This window comes from Amphiura filiformis, chromosome 17 (genome assembly GCF_039555335.1).
Source record: "Amphiura filiformis chromosome 17, Afil_fr2py, whole genome shotgun sequence".
NCBI classification, from domain to species: Eukaryota; Metazoa; Echinodermata; class Ophiuroidea; order Amphilepidida; family Amphiuridae; genus Amphiura; species Amphiura filiformis.
The window spans coordinates 36,313,606-36,331,435 of NC_092644.1; the positions used below are offsets into that span (position 1 = coordinate 36,313,606).

The 17,830-nt window shown below is 37.5% G+C and overlaps 1 protein-coding gene across 1 annotated transcript; it reads right to left on the reverse strand.

Annotated features, from left to right (window-relative positions):
* Positions 1–3,504: 3,504 nt before the first annotated feature.
* Positions 3,505–11,702, reverse strand: LOC140137719 (uncharacterized). Its single transcript, XM_072159481.1, has 4 exons — positions 11,612–11,702; positions 8,715–8,836; positions 8,154–8,301; positions 3,505–6,913 (listed from the first exon to the last, which is right to left on the reverse strand). Exons 1-4 carry the CDS (start codon positions 11,694–11,696, stop codon positions 6,729–6,731), a joined length of 540 nt encoding a protein of 179 aa, XP_072015582.1. The 5' UTR covers positions 11,697–11,702; the 3' UTR covers positions 3,505–6,728.
* Positions 11,703–17,830: the final 6,128 nt, after the last annotated feature.

Sequence of the window (17,830 nt, forward strand, 5' to 3'; positions counted from 1 at the left end):
TTACTGTATGCTTGTCAACTTATTTATGTCTGATAATATTTTGGTAAACTTATAAATGGGTGATTGCACCAACTTAGAAAGGATTTTAAATTGGAAGCAATTTAATGATCTATTTTGAGTGCTTTGAGAAAATCTATGACGGGTAGAGGCAAATCAAATTTCACTCATTCCTACTCCTCAATGGCAGACATTGATGGGTCCCATCCCACCTGAAATGTGAAATGATGCAGCCTTGGCAGGATTTTAAACTTTTAAAGTGGCTTTTACCCACCCAATTGAGCGTCACAACACCAGTTTGGTGCGGAGTGGACCCAGTAATGGCTGAATGAATTCTGACCATCACTTAGCTTTTTGGATTCATCTATAAGCCAGCAATTCACCTTGGTCTAGGGCGGACATTTTAAAAATGAATTTAGGAGAGCAGCAACGACACCACTTGCATTACATTCCAGATGTTAAATCTACATCATATGCAAAATTTGAGGAAAAATGAACGAGGCCGTGTTATTTTAGGGCCATTTGTCTATAACTGGTCTTTACATGTAGCCCTATGGAGAGAGTGCCCGTTGAGGGTGCTATAACCCCCATTTTAGGAACAAAATGCGATTTAAAAAACGGCCTCGTCATGAATTTTCTAAAATTTTCAGAGTATGTAGTATGAACATGTAGAAATATAATCAAGTAGTTACCCTACCTGCTCTTCTCCGAAAAAATAAAGTCCTATACCTCAATGATGATGAAACCTAGGTGCGCGCATCCGGCCAGTTGATCATGGGAAACTTTTTATCAAAAAATTATGCTTTGACATTATTTAATGCTGTGAATCATTTAGGACTCAGGCATGAGAATTTTCCTGCTTTTGCAGGATTTCCTGCTTTTTTGTGGTCCAAATTTCCACACTTTCTTTTTAATTTCAGCCCCCGTTTTTGGCCTTTTTATCCTCATTTCACACGCTTTTTCAAACTTTTCAGGTTTTTTCATGGATGATCATTCTCATGCCTGCTGGACTTATCTATGTTGCATACAGCACTCCCATATTGATTAATCTTTTGTTGTCCCAATTTTAGCACTTCAGTCATTCATAATTCACTTAGGGAACAACCCAAAAGTTTGATGAAGCCCTATAAACAAAAGTCCTTTCATTAGAAGGCTAACCCCCTCCCCTCTAACGTAAGTAACAAATATCACAAATCTGTTCGTAGAGATGATATATAGACCTACCACTTGTGTGAATCGTGACCTTTTTTCAGTCGCAATTCCCAGATATCAAAGTTCCCTGATATAACCCGACATTTTAATGTTATTAAAACGTTTTTACCAAAACCAAAACCCCAAAATATAACATGTTTAAAACGTTTTGTGTTTGCTGGGACAGCTGCTTTATGAACTTACATGACGTTGCAGGTTGCGAGTACTGCACTCCATATTGATTTGAAATCATTTTGAGGAAACCACTGTAGTGTAAAATGTTAATATCGTACTTCGGAAAATACTAAAATTTGAATGAAGATCAACTTTGACCGATGTTTTAACTACTTTTTTACAAACGTAATCGGACTTTCTGACCCCCTCCCTCCCTAACACAAGGACTTTCGTTTATAGGGCTTCATCAAACTTTTGGGTTGTTTCCTTTATATCCAGAGCCTGTCATGGCCACAGTGGCCCACAATGTCATTTTTTATTCAAATTGAATTGAATTGGACTGTGCATCGGTTTTGTTGTGTCTCTGGATAATGGAACATAATTTATAATATGGCCTATGAAAAAATGCCAAAGTTGTGTAACTCCCCCCCACTTTTCTCCAAATACTCCTGTGCCAAAAACCCAATTGATGCCAAACTGATTACACACACAGCCGAACTATGCATAGAAACCCCGGGATAGAAACCTACTCGTAATATTGAACACGAAAAACCAGTCACCATTCCCATGGACCCAAGGTTTTTTTGGCCAGAGGGGGGAGATAAAGTAATTGTGGGGGGGCAAAATCAATCAATTTTGCACAATTAAAATTGCTGCAAAAAGTAGAAATTTGTGTGGATTGATGTTTTTTGCCTCAAAAGTGAGGGGGCAAGAAAAATATTTGGCCCTTGCCCCCCTCCCCGTGTTAATACCAGTGCTAGGTTACCAGGTACCACTGGGGATCAGGTTGGAGGAGAGCAAAGCAGCGCTGCTACCAGAGATACTTCACATTATTCATTTCATTTCATACAGACGACTAAAATTTAGCCATTTACCCTTTACATGGTTGATGTTACATGTATCGGGGAAACCACTTGGGATGGGTCAGGTTAGGGGAGCTAGATCAGGCCAAAAAAGATATTTGCTTGCCCTCAACTGACCGACCCTAATTTTGGAAATCGGAAAAAAGTTTGTTTTTTTCTATTTACTGTACAAAAGAATACCGACCGTATTTTTGATTCTTGACAAGTTTGTTTTTTTCTTTTCAAATTCTTGCATTCTGAAGATAAAAAATTTATTTTAGAGCTTGTGTTCAACATTTTAGTTGTTTTGTAATGTTAGATGATTCATTTTGACACCAAAATTGTCTGATTTTTTCATATTTTGAGCCTTAATTAATGCAAACAGTAGAGTTTGCTAGAAAGAAAAGAAATCCCAACCGACCGACCCAATTGTTAAAATTCATTTGAGGGCAAGCAAACAATATTTTTTCTTGGTCTCAAAGTAGCATGGCTTCAACAATGCTTCACATCATGAGGTATAGTCCAAAAAAGGTGACGGCAATTGAGCCCAAATGCAAAGGTTATACAAGGGTCAGATTTCAAAGTTGCTCAAATCCAAATTTCCATACAATGTAGTATAAGATCAGAAAAGAGTGTATACCAGTCAAAATGCTACTCTGGTTCAATTACATTGCCATCTGTTTGGGTACCATAACTGATATGATACATCTCTGGTAGCATTGGTGCTCTCCCCACACCTCGGGTATAGTCTCGGCTCAGAGAGTAACCGACGGCCTGACGCCATGTTGGATTTTACAGTGGAAGAGTCAAATAGGACATAATAACCTGCATTCCATTTTACACTACAAAGAACTACAATATTGTTATTTAGACACAGGCATACAAACACAAAATATACAGTTTTGTCAGCTGTACAATTTTATTGAGCACAACAAATGCACTGAATACAAAATAATATCAAATAACTTGCACAAAGTCCACACTTGATTGACTGGTTCAAGTTATATCATAACAAGCAATAAAACATGACAGTAAATAAACTACTCCAGATTCCAGAAAAATACAGCACATTTTTGGGATTAAAACAATACCCTGTATTGCCAAACGAAACAGCCCAATCTTAATCCTTCGGTTGGAATTAACTGGAAATAATAGTCCAATTTTTAGGACTTTTTGAAAAAATTGGGGCAAAAATATGTTTGTTTTCTTACAACTGCAGTCATAAGCTTCAAAGAGTGCATAGACTAGACTGATATTAAACTTTGTACAAGTCCCTAGGCTTGATTGTCACTGCATAAAAAAAGTAAAACCGCATGTTTTTTACCCTTATTTCTGAAAACAACCTTTAATTTTTCAAATTGGACTCATAATTGCTAGTGGCAAAACAGGATAATATTTTAAATCCCCAAAAAATTTGATGTAACTGTTTTTTTCTGAAATCAGGAGTACTTCCATCTTGATTAAGTAAATTGGATGTATACCAGTAAATGAAGCCATCCGTCTGAGATGAAGGATTCCAAACATCTACAGAAAGGCAGGATGTGCCAGATTACTCCTAATTTTTCACATAATCAGGAACCATGAACTAATCGTTTACACAGAATAGAGGTTCCCCAAATGTTCCATGTACTTTGGTTTGTTGCTTATGGAGGGCACATAATGTACCTCTGGCATTTATTGGCTAAAGCCTGAAATGGAACTATACTTTGCGTATCTAAGCTTGAAATGTTTTAAAAGTTTGTTTTACACTAATTTGCCCTTAAAGAGGAAGCCCCGCCAAAGCAGTTCTTCTAGGGTGAACCAAACCTGCCTAGTTATCAAATTAATTAATGACAAGGTTATCTCAGGTGCTAATTGATGTTTTAATATTATTGCATCAATTAGCATCTGTCAAATTCAGAGATAACCCTGTCACTGATTAATTTGATAACCAGGCAGGTTTGATTCACCCCAGAAGAATTGCTCTGGCAGAGCTTCCTCTTTAAGCAACATACAAACATGGCAGAGTCAGAACTCTTTGGTTCAACCTCAATGATTGGTCTACATAAGTGGATGTTAGCCCATGTCATAAATTGGCACAATTAAACCCATCTTGCATGCAACTTTTGTTGTTATTATTTCTGATTTTCAAACATTGAAAATATTTGAAATCTTGAACACTTCAAATCCTATTGTCCACAGGCACAAGGTATCAAATTTAATCCAAAACATTATGTATATTTATGACATGTTATTTTATGTTTATCCCGGATGTTTATGTACAAATCTGGGATCAGACAAACAATTGTGGACTTTTTAAGTAAGTTGTTTATAACATCTATTTACATAAACTAGAACTATTAATAATATTTATTAATAATAAAATAATATTTGACACCTGTGGGAGAACAAATCTTTACTTGCACCTACTGCAACATTAAGCTTCACATTTGACGGGATTGGTTTTTCGTATGTTGACACAATAAATGTGAACATGTGATAATATAATTGTGTAATTTTTGCAGCACTCAATAGGCCCTTTTCAGTAATCCAGTCTGACAGGCATATTTTAAGAGAATAACACTTAAGCTTAACTTTTTTTCTCAAAAAATAACGCACTGGTAACAAAAGTTATCTATATTATAGGGGCAAGGAATCCAGTTACTACACTGGAATTTCAGTTATTTATGATAAGAAAAGAGGTACCGCTAGAATATACCTCATTTCTTAACATATATAATGAACCACTTGTCTTGAATCACTGAAATTTCACTGAAGTAATTGGATTTCCTGCCCATATAATACACATAACTTTTGTTACCAGTGTGTAGTTATTTTTGAGTCACAAAATTTATCAGGGGGTTTAGTACCATCTTAACACAGAGGCTGGTGTACCTACACAAATACCAATGACATCACACTCACTTACGAAAAACTAATTTGGTCAAATGATTCAGAGCAATATTTACTTTGTTTGAACAGACAGCACACTAATCTGTTGCTATACATTGACAATGATAACTTTAACCTTTACAGAACAAAGTCTGGTTTCATAGATTAAAATCCAAGCTTATGAAAGCTTCATGGAAGCAATATCAGTATCCTTTCATGCAGTGTCTCATACTTTTTGGCAAATAAGTTCTCTCGCCCCATCCCACAGGAATGTGCTATTCCAGTTGAAATCCATACACCCCCTATGGAAGACATGACCGTAATCTCCCACTCAGGGGGTGTAGATTTCAAATGGAATCACCAATTCAGGTAACCGTATTTGAAATTCACACTCGCTATCTGGAGATTATGATCATGTCGTCCATACAGGGTGTTCGGATTTAAACTGGATTAGTCCAATTAGTCCCAGGGTTGTTAGACAAGGAAAATAAGAACATATTTCTACAGTGTATGCCAAATATTGAATTGCATTCTATCTTTGTGAAATGTACTTCATATACACACACAAAAAACGTTATCTTTTGTGAAGCGATTTTTCCCCATTCAATTTAATAGCATTTATAAATCTCTAAAATACAGAAAAAAATGTGACCTGTCTTCAGGCAAAACAAATTTATACACAATTTAAAAAGAAAGTTTCATATTAATCTTTACATAAATTGGGCTATTCCAGTTGAAATCCATACACCCCTAAGACATGAACTTAATCTCTCACACAGGGAGTGTGAATTTTATGGGTGACTCCATTTGAAATCTACACCCCCTGTGTAGGAGATTAGGGTCATGTCTTCAATAGGGGGTGTTTGGATTTCAACTGGAATACACAATTCTACAATCATTTCAGTCAGGTGGCCACTGGTGTCATTTGTATTTTGATGAGGTTGGTACTGTTTAATATTTTTCACTCAATGCTAGCATCCCTCTGCCACAGAATGGAATGGTTCTAAACTCAAATTAGCAGTGACAATCTGACTGAAATCTTTAATAATATCAATTCCTTGTATATAACAGCAGCACACTCTATACATGCACTTACAGTTTACATTTTTCTTTCTCATGATTGATTACCATTTAAGAGCCTTCTACAATGTGAAAGGGCTACTCCATCCTTAATTCACAAAACCTGCCCCTTAACCACATGGCAAAGAAATCAATCTGCATGATTATGAATAAACTGCAATATATAACCATCCCACAAAGAGTTATCTTCCTCACCAGACTGTGGCTAATCTCTACAATCATAGGAGAGAAGGGCAAATGCACACAGTTTATTGAACAGATTCAAGAGACATTCCTTTATAATATTCGGCAAATTCCTTCAGCCGTGTCTGACTGCTCTTCCCGATTACACATTGCTACGTGGCTTGATCAGCAAAAGAGGTACAGATGTGATGATGGTGTGATTCAATTAGCCAATCAGAACCTAGACCCTATAATAAACAGCACCAAATCAACAGACCGCTGAAGAACCTAGCCTGAAACAATAGTCTTGAAGTGGCGTGCTTGCGATGTTCCACATTCTGTTCAATACTAGATTTCCAAAAACAAACACCATCCGCTGGAACAAGTTCACCATGATGTTAGCATCCCTTTCTACCTCCTTCGTTTCGCACTGCTTTCGCCGACACCAGGGCTCGGCGTAGTGACAGCTGCCTGTCGTGTTCTCTTTCGTTTCGGTGAATTGTCTTTTTCAGAGGGAGTTGTGGTTGCTATGAGACTTGCTGCACCACCGGATATACGAAATGTGGCTTTGAGGGAATCTGTCTTGGAAGATGAACCTATAGAATGAAATGAAACCGTAAAAAGTGTATTAAAAGAGGGTATAAGCAAAAATGAAGCACAACATCAATAAAAATAGAGCATATAGTGTGACCACTCATCTTACCTAGCAAGACCTGCAGTTGGAAGGTATCTTATCATTTTTGATGAACTTTTTAAAGTTATGGGATGTCAGGTTAAATGTACATGTGCAATGTACTTCAGTGAAATTGGCCTAAGAATGAACAGTAAAAAGTAAAAGTAAAGGAGTCGAACCTGAGGACGGATCCGTAAACGATTAGGCCAGACTCCACTGAAATGTTGCTGTGGGGGATTGCCACACCTCCACAGTGAGTATGTTAACTTTCCAGCACTTAAGAATGCCGGTACCCAAGTACCCACCTGAGTGGAGAGGAGTAATCGAGATAAAGTGCCTTACAAAGGGCACAGCATGATGGCGATGCAGGGGCTCGAACCCCCAACCTTCCGATTATGAGTCGGATCCTATTCCACTCGGCCACTGTTCAGTATAGCTTCAGAATGAACAGTGCTGTTCGCCTCTAATTCCACCCAACCATCAACCGGGGCTTTCCCTTTTTTAACAACTGGTCCACTGTTGACAGTAGAGTTAGCTACATTTTACAACTTACCCACCAGCATTTACAGGCCGGATTTTGCCAATGAACAGGTGATATATTTGAGCCATGCGCCAACCCCAAAATGTGTCTAATGGTAAAACTCACACTATTCATAAAATATTCTGGTTTTAGGGCTTTCACATCCTTACCGTATTTCGTCAAATAGTCGCCCCCCCCCCACTTTTTTCAACCAAGATGTTTAAAAAATGCCGATATTTCCATGCTATCTTGTGTAGTAAGCTTACCAAGTTGCCCACATAGTCGATAATAGCGTCACTTTTTGGCGCAAATCTGGATTGGAAACCCGGAAGTGAACCAGAAGTCAGTGTTTCTAGTTCATAGTTCGTCATTTTAGCGTGAGTTTTAAGTTTACCTAATGATGTTAACGTGAATTATCGTTCTAAAATTGACCTTGAATAAACGCCCCCCCCCTTTGGGAAAATGTAACATGTTTATTTGACGAAATACGGTATTTGTGCCTTTCATTTCAAGTAAAAGAATTGGGGAAAAAAACACCAAGAAATTTCACGGATGGGGTGGATGAAGTGGAATTCCAAGATCATTATTCCGTGAAGGAAAAACAAAATTGGATCATCCCCCCAATCCAAATATACAAACAAACCTTCATCACTTGATGACACACTTGATGACCTCTTAGCTAGTGGCTTATCTGGATCTTTGCGCTTTGTGGTTATCAGATCACCATAATCACTGTGTGGTAAACTGAAATCTGCCTGTGTGTTTGGAAATGGTAGATTTTCTGATTCATCCTGAAAAAGAAGCAAATGGATATTGGAACACACCGAAACTATGATCACTATTTCACATGGCGCAAGAAAGATGAATCGTGGATTTTTGCACAGATATTGGAACACACATGTGTTCCAATATCTGTGATTTTTGTGGTTAATCTTTCTTGAGCGATCAGAGTTAGAGTATAGTTGGTAACTAAGAAAAATACAGGTCCTACTTGTCAGACTAGTTACAATTTAGTGTTAAACTGCTAGTCATCAAAGTTTTAAGACAAATTGCAAGGCAGGCTCCTCTTGTTTTGAGCAAATCTTCTAATATTATTTTTGAAAACATATAAAATTGAAGGTCTCTCCTCTTATTGCTGTTTAAAAAGTAAAATATAAAGAATATTACGGTAGCAAAATGTGGATTGATAATATTGCAAACTTACCAAGGCCTGCATGTCATACATGGTGGACAGATGTTTCCAGATAGACCTAGAACTGATTTTCTTGCCTGTAACTTGATGGAACTTCTCATGAATACACATCATCTGAAAATTCTTGTTCACTCCTGCACAAAAAAAAAAAAAATATTTAAAAAAATAAATAAATGAGGCATACAATATAGTATACAAAATTAATTTCATCATCCTTTTGTGACAAGAATTGATTCCTTGATTCTTTGCAAACTTGTTTTGTTGCTGCTTTAGACTGATTGATTCCTATGATAAAGTTATGTAAAACTATTGAGTAGAAGCTACCAAGGCGGTATATCGTCAGCCTGCTATGCTTTTTGTTGATGTCCTTTTCGTAATTTTGAGAACAAAGCATGCAGACAAACTAACCCAAACAGTCAATAAACACGAAATTTCGAGCAGATAAACTGCTCTTCTTCAGGAAAGACAACAAAATATAAAATCAAACAACAAAAACTATGTGCTGTAATTGAACTAGAGTGGTTACCGCACCATAGCTGAACCATGATGCTTCAGCAGTATATTGTGGAATATCACTGTCACCAGGGGGGCTCATGTGAATACATTCTTGGGAGATATGAAAAGGACCCAAAATAGGAATATCGAACTGGTTCTTTTGAGCAGTGTCATCCCCTGTGGGGAAATTATTTTTTTATTATATATTCTTTACTTCAGATCTCTTTCATTTGACACCACTCAGGGTCATACCTTCTTCGATGTCAAAGTCAGTGCAAAAAATTTACCCATTGATCTCCTTCACATGCATGATTTTCCAACACTGCGCACATGCATAAATCGTCTGTGTGCTGTTGCATTTGTAAGAGTGTAAAGAGTCTAGGTCATTTGATAGACTCGTGCGCATACTGCAATCTCTTCGAAAGTACGGTATTTCGGTACAACATATTATTTTCATGGCCATACGACAGTTTTTACTAATTTGACCTCAGATGACCCCTAGATGACCTCAGTGACCTTGACCCACTAACCAATACAAACCGGTTCTGTCTCGGGTCAAGATGCACCCACCCACCTAGTTTGAGGAACGTGCGACTCATAGTCTCCATGAAAATAGGCGGAAAGCAAACTTTAACCAAAACTTTAACCAAATTTGTCACATACACACACACCCCCACACACACCCCCACCCCACACATACATATACGGAAAAGTGATTATATAGTCTCCTGCCTTATCAGGCGAGACAAAAATATGCTATGAGCCGACTGAGCTGGGTTATCGCACAATGGCGATGGGATTTTTTCAACTGAAGGGCCAAAAATAACACCCTAAATAAATGGCGATGATCGATGTTCAAAATGGATACCATTTAAGTCGAAATACTGGGAAATCAACCCCTTATTTGCAAAAATGTTGTTGATGCCTGATGGCAAAAATGCGACCCTATTTCGATGTTTTTATTTAACGTGAATGTGTAGCTCCATGATGATGATATGTGAGTGACCCCCTTAGTGGGGATTTTGCACTTTCAGTTTCCCTCGCGTTTGAATGGGAATTGGATTGCGTACTTTCTCAATGTTTAGTGAGTATATTTCTCCAATATTTTGAGATGTTGACGTCGAAGTTTCTATTCTATATTGTTTGGTAATAATGTCTTTTGCCAATAGTATGTTTAAAGTTGTAATTTTGTGTTTTTACATGTAGATCGCAAAGATCGGATATTTTTATTCCCAATTGCAAGGGTGCAGAAATCGGCGAAACTTTGACGATAATTTTGCCTTTTTGGACACTAAAATGCATTTGATCCATAATTTTGTTTCAACTGAGTCTTAGCAAGCACAATAATAAGGTTGGTACCGTACCACTTTTGTACATACATGTACATTGATGAAATTTTAAAGATTTTTTTGCAAATTTCTGACCTGCGCAAATCGTTAAGTGTGTATTTCCCATTGACATCCAAAATGGCATACATTGTGTAAGCCAGTCCTAAATATTAGGTACGGCGTATACAGGACTGGCAAGCGAGTCTAGACCCCCCCCCCCCGGGTAGGCTAGCTCACATCACACACTATAGGTGGCGCTATTCGTCCATAGGGAAGTGGAATGTGCATGTACGGTCCAAAAATGGCTTTATTGTGGGGCTCAATGGAGAAAATCACTAAAAATTAATTTTGACAACCCAAACCTAAGTGATGTTGACTTATGTTGGTACTGGCATGATACTGGATTCATAAACTATCACATAGTGCAATCCATGTTCCACCAAGTAGACGCTTGATTTAGCTCAATAAGCAATTTGTGTGTAAATCAAGACCATCCAAAACAGCTTTCTTACAGTAAAGAATAGGAGATCATCTGGGGTCACATACAGTCAGTAGTGTGCATTGTACATGTGCCTGCTGTCACAATTTCACACACAAAATTTTGGGCAATTTGATGACACTATTTTTGTCTGTAACTTCAAAAGTATATGCACTAGAAACATGATTGACCCCTTATTGTTTAGGTAATTTAATTCTCTTTCACATGAAAGAACTTTCAGCTAAAAATATTGAACTTCAAAATTTTATGAACATGCCTACCCCGGGTAAATTCCCAAATTTACATGCTTAACCTCAGTTGTTCGGCTCAAAATAAAAGGGATAATATCTGACAGTAAAAGTTAACATTTTATGGAAAAGAAATACTAATCTATTTTTATGGAAAGGTTACAATATGGATTTTAAGCTTATCGTCAACAAAATGACAAAGAAAATTGATTGGGTTACGGGCTGTGCATAACCGTGTTTAAAACCCATTTGACATTTCATATCTACAAAAAGTTCAAAATTCTAACATAATACGGTCAAATTCTGAAATCTTATTGAATCTTTATGTGGACAAGATATTCCGTTACACATCTATCTTACCAACAGGCTTATGTCCTCTCATTGCATGGAATAAACCGACCTCCATTTCCACATTCCACGTGAATTCGTCTTCACCCACCGCCATGTTGAAAAATTGTTTGTGTCAGTGTTGCCAGTTTGTTGTAGGTTACATTTTTACAACGCAAAATCACTAAGTTTTTTTAGGCCTACATAAGGGGTGGTGCAATAATTATGTTTACCCCGGGGTGGTGAATTCTCAAATTGGTCTGCCAAAATCGCTTGACCCCCCCTGACCGTGCCAAAAATCTTTGCCCCCCTTTGACGTGCCAAAAATCTTTGCCCCCCCTTTTGTGCCAAAAATCTTTGCCCCCCCTTACACATGCAAGATTTTGGGGAACCCGAATTTAAAACCTTAAATTGTCTTATCATATAGTGCGAGCGCAGCGAGCAGGAAATTTTGCATATTTGAACGTGTTCCTAACGTTTTCCTACACCTTTTTAGGGCATATAGACGTACCCAAAATAGCTGTGCCAAAAATCGCATGCCCCCTTTCGACCTGCCAAAATCGCTTGACCCCCCCCCTTTCAACCTGCCAAAAAATGCTTGCCCCCCCTTTTGGCCTGCCAAAAATCTTTGCCCCCCTATAATTCACCACCCCGGTAATTATTGCACCACCCCTAATAAACAAACAATATTCCCCGACAATATTCTCCCATTCACAAATAAACATTCAAAACATTTTGGTTCTTTTATGCACTTTTCTTGTTTTATCCCACCACATTTATATCACCGATTTATTATCGCTTTCCTTGTTTTATTCCCCTTGCATGCAGTCTTGTGACCCTTTCCTGTCCCTAGGGGCCTATCACTTTTCTTGTTTTATTCACCTTTTCATCACTTTTCTTGTTTTTGTCCCCTTTTAACCACCTCTTCTTGTTTTATCCCCTTTTCATTGTTTTATTCCCCTAAGTCTTGTTTTATTCCCCTTTTTCTGTTTTATTCCCATTTTCACCACTTTTCTTTACTTCCCTTTCACGTTTCTTGGCTCCTCTTATTTTGTTTTCTTTTATTCATCACTTTTCTTGTTTTATTCCCCTTTTCATCACTTTTCTTGTTTTATTCCCCTAATTCATCACTTTTCTGCTTTATTCCCCTTTTCATTACTTTTCTTGTTTTATTCCATCACCACTTTCCTTGTTTTACCGGTATTCCCCTAATTCATCACTTTTCTTGTTTTAGTTTCATCACTAATCTTGTTTTATTCCCATTTTCATCACTTTGCTTGTTTTATTCCCCTCCCTTTTCATCGCTTTTCTTGCTTTATTCCCCATTTTCACCACTTTCCTTCTTCTATTCCGCTTTTCATCACTTTTCTTGTTTTATTCCCATAGTTTCACCACTTTCCTTGTTTTATTCCCTAATTCATCACTTTTCTTGTATTATTCTCCTTTTCATCACTAGCACTTCATCTTGTTTTATTCCCATTTTATCACTTTGCTTATTTTATTCCCCTAATTCATCGCTTTTCTTGCTTTATTCCCCGTTTTCACCACTTTCCTTGTTTTATTCCCCCTTTTCATCACTTGTCTTGTTTTATTCCCCATTTTCGTCAGTTTGCTTGTTTTATTCCCCTTTTCATCACTTTTCTTATTTTATTCCCAATTTTCATCAGTTTTCTTCTTTTATTCCATTTTTCATCACTTTTCTTGTTTTATTCCCCTAATTCATCACTTTTCTTGTTTTATTCCCCTTTTCATCACTTTTCTTGTTTTATTCCCCTAATTCATCACTTTTCTTGCTTTATTCCCCTTTTCATCACTTTTCTTGTTTTATTCCCATCACCACTTTCCTTGTTTTACCGGTATTCCCTTAATTCATTACTTTTCTTGTTTTAGTTTCATCACTTATCTTGTTTTACTCCCATTTTCATCACTTTGCTTGTTTTATTACCCTCCCTTTTCATCGCTTTTCTTGCTTTATTCCACTTTTTCATCACTTTCCTTGTTTTATTCCCCTTTTCATCACTTTCCTTGTTCATTCCCCACATACAACACTTTCCTTGTTTCATTCTCCTTTTAATCACCTTTCTTTTTTCATTTCCCAATTCATCACTTTTCTTGTAGGCCTATTCACATTTTCAGCACTTTTCTTGTTTTATTCCCATTTTCATTGCTTTTCTTATTTTATTCAAACAAAATCATAACTTTTCTTGTTTTATTCCCCATTTAGATCACCGATTTGTTATCATTTTCATCACTTTTCCTGTTTCCCTTTTCATCTCTTTCCTTGTTTTATTCCCCCTTTTCATCACATTTTCTTGTTTTATTCCCCTTTTCATCGCTTTTCTTGCTTTATTCCCCTCCTTCATCACTTTCCTTGTTTTATTCCCCTTTTCATCACTTTTTTTGTTCATTCCCCCTTCACAACACTTTTCTTGTTTCATTCTCCTTTTCATATCACCTTTCTTGCTTATTTCCCAATTCAGTGGCGTGTCGAGGGAGGGTGTGGCATTTGGGGTGCTGAAGCCCTCTGCAACCCCGATTGTTAAAAATCATGTAAAATCAGCCGTTTTTTTGGCGATTTAGCCACTAAGCCCCTGCATAACTCTGAAAGCCCCTCTGAGCCCCCCCCACCCCCCCAGGAAAAGATCCTGGACATGCCGCTGCAATTTATCGCTTTTCTTGAATTCACCCTTTCAGCACTTTTCTTGTTTTATTCTCCTTTTCATTGATTTATTCCCATTTTCATCACTTTTCTTGTTTTATTCCCCGATTCATCAATTTTCTTGCTGTATTCATCACTTGTTTTATTCCCCTTGTCATCACTTTCCTTGTTTTATTCCCCCTATTTCAAGGCCGCGGGCCCGAGGCCGGAGACTAAACACTCCAAGCGAGCCCTAGAATAATTATAATAGTGTACTTTTTTTTAAAACTTTACCCCATAATTTCCTCTCCAAACCCTGCCCTCGATCGGGGGCTAATTTATATATAGTTCAAGCTTCTTGGATGTATACATATTTCGCGGTTTAGTAGGCAACGAAAAAGAAACCCTCTTCTACGGACGGACAAACCTTTCAAATTGGGTCGGTCGGTCGGCCTTTCTTTTTTCTTTTTTTTTTTTTTTTTTTTTTTAAAATTGAAATGACCCAAAAATCACCAAAATCTGTAAATAATTTGCAATTTGAGAAAATACAACAACAAAAAATTGTTCCTGAAATTTCCGAAATTTGGGTCGGCATTCATTTGTACAGGAAAAATGTTGTTCCCAATTTGTTTAAAATCTGGGTCGGTCGGGTCCGTAGAACAGGGTTTTCTTTTTTCGTCGCCTCAGTGGTTCTTTGCTGCCATGCAGGGCAATTATCTACTTGGCTATCCCTATTTAGCCAGCGCACAGTGGGCCAGAATCGCCTCAAAGTGTGCCAAAATTATTATTGGACAATCAAACGCTTACAAACACGGTAAAATGACTATATTAGGGGTTTTTGAGGCTGCAGAATTCAATGGAGGCATTTTTAAAATGTATGACGTCATCAAAATGCTGAACGGTGATTGGTCGATTATTTTACATCAGTTTATTAAATGATAGGCCTATATGTTAAAATTTAAATTGAAAATGCAAAATAGGGGTTCCAAGGGGTGCGAAATTCAATGATGACATTTTCGAAAGCGTATGACGTCATTAATATGCTGATATGTGATTGGTCAATTATTCCTACGCACAGTTATTCCCGGGAGTTATTCAAATGCCTGTGTAAGGAATATTATAAAACTTTCAAATCGGGGTTTTAAGGACTGCGGAATTCAATGGAGCCATTTTCCAAGGCATATGACGTAATTAAAATACCGAGCGGTGATTGGCTAATTACGCTTACTGCAGTAATTCAAATGTCCGATTGGAAAAGTATTATCAAATAGTATATTTAAGGTTATACGGACTGCAAAATTCACTGACGGCATTTTCTAATAGGCATACGTATGACAGCATTAAAAAAGCACCCCAAAAGGCAAGCACATACGTAATAATAATACCATGTCAATGGGAGACCCCCACCCCCCGGGCCCCCACCCCGGATGTTGCATTTTATTAACCCTCAACACCATCACAAACAACACTAAAAAGCTCTAAAATGATGTTATCTGATTCAAATTTCTGCATTACAGACACATGATCAGTGCGGGGATCAGTGATGATACAGTTACGGCATGCATGTTATTTGGTCGTTCGCTATAATATAGGCCCAGTATTGAAATGTGAATTTGATTTTTTTAAAGTAGACGTAATCCCAAATCTAGATGTCACGTTTAAAATTGGTAGACCATGGGGTTCTTGTGTCTTGAGTTTCTTTCATAAATTCTATAATTTATATGAATGGTCAAAGCAGAATAGAAAATGCATGTAGGCCTAATATATAAATGTACGTTTCAATCATAAGACTAATAAAGAAAGTCAAAATAGGCCTACTCTAATTCCCTGATATTCATTATTTTAAAAACAATTATTTTTCTGACCAAAACGACCACAACTTTATCGATCACATGTACTCGTAAGTTAATAACAGCACAAAGTTCAAGGTTTTTCATATGAACTGTGAAACTGAGCTACATGCACGAAAATGTTTTATGATATCATTATCATGATATAAAAGGTCACAAAACCAAAATCCAAATTGTGGGTGTTTTATTAATATTACACTTTATGAAAGTAAAATTTCTCACATTAAATGTGTATTGAGTTAGCATATGCCTTGTGATGCTGCGTATAACAGTTATTCAGCTCCCCGGGTTCAGCTCATGCTCTCTTTCTTCTAAAAGCTCATGTGCTTTCCTTTTCTTTGACGATCTGACAGTGCCCTCCTGGTGGCGATGAAGTTCCTTCAGAATGAGAAATGCTAGGAACCTCTGCAGCTGGAAGTTCAGCTGCTGCATGGAGTTCTCAGCAATAAACACTTCAGTTGCTTCATCAAATGTCCGGTTAAGGGCTGGGGTATGAGCCATGAGCGACCTTGAAGTTCCGGTATCTGGAGAGGGGAAGCAATGAGTTACCCCAAATCACAGCGGCAGGTAGTGACTGGGCCGCCGAGTGCTAATATATATTTATTTTGGAAGGTTCGTGTTTGTTTTAAATTTTGGGGCGTTTTTCCAAAATTTGATATTTTTGGTCATATTTCAAAAAAGCGACATGCCAAAGACAACTCTTTGGGCACATAGTTTGTTATTGTTATTGCAGTTCTTTTCCACATACCTACGTTAACATTCGATTGGGTGATTTACTAATATTATATATTTTATGACTGCAATTTGGCGTTTTCAATGATGCGCTTTACACGTATCATGAAATTAACGCAAATATCTAGTCACGCTGCTTTTAGAATTTTTACCTGATCGTCGGCTCATTACTGGTCGATCACGATAGAATTTCAGTCTTTAAAACTTAGACTCCGTGGAGCAAGCGTTAACATTGCTACCCAAGCAGCCTGGGGTCTGGGACTTAGTCTCCGGACCAAGTAAGGTGCCAAATTCGGCAGCCGATGAAATGGGCCGGTATACGTTTGGAGAAGTCTTACGGTGTATAATTTAGAATTTGATTTGGGTTACAAAATACGGTATACGTATTATGGTTAAGGTTTGGGATTAATGCTGTAAATATGTTCAAACAAATCATTTCATACAAATGTCATGTACTTCTGACGACTAAATCACTACTCTTTGGAAATACAGCGTCATTTTAAGCAACTTATAGACTATGCTATGCACATAACGCACTGTAGAATACATGAAGTGGCCGTACCCTTATATAATGTGGTGGAAAATCAAATAATTTTATGTGAGTGCCAAGATAAGCCCCCCCCCTCCCTCGATCAATGTTGAGTCCCCCCTCCCCCGATCAATGTTGAGTCCTACTTTTTTGGTCACGCGCGCCTAGTATAGTGACATCAACATTGATTGGTGGGGAAGGGGGAGGATTGAGGTGTTTGGAAAAAATATAGACTTGACACCAAACAAAACCTTCATTTCATCACATTAAAAATCACGCGCGCCCAGTATAGTGACATCAACATTGATTGGTGGGGAAGGGGAGGATTGAGGTGTTTGGAAAAAATATAGACTTGACACCAAACAAAACCTTCATTTCATCACGTTAAAAATTACGGAAATAAGGCCATAACATAGTGTACGTTTTCCATAAGTGTTCTAACACATTTGTAGTTGTACACACAAAGTAAATAAGATAATTTTTGTTATAATGAGTGAAAAATA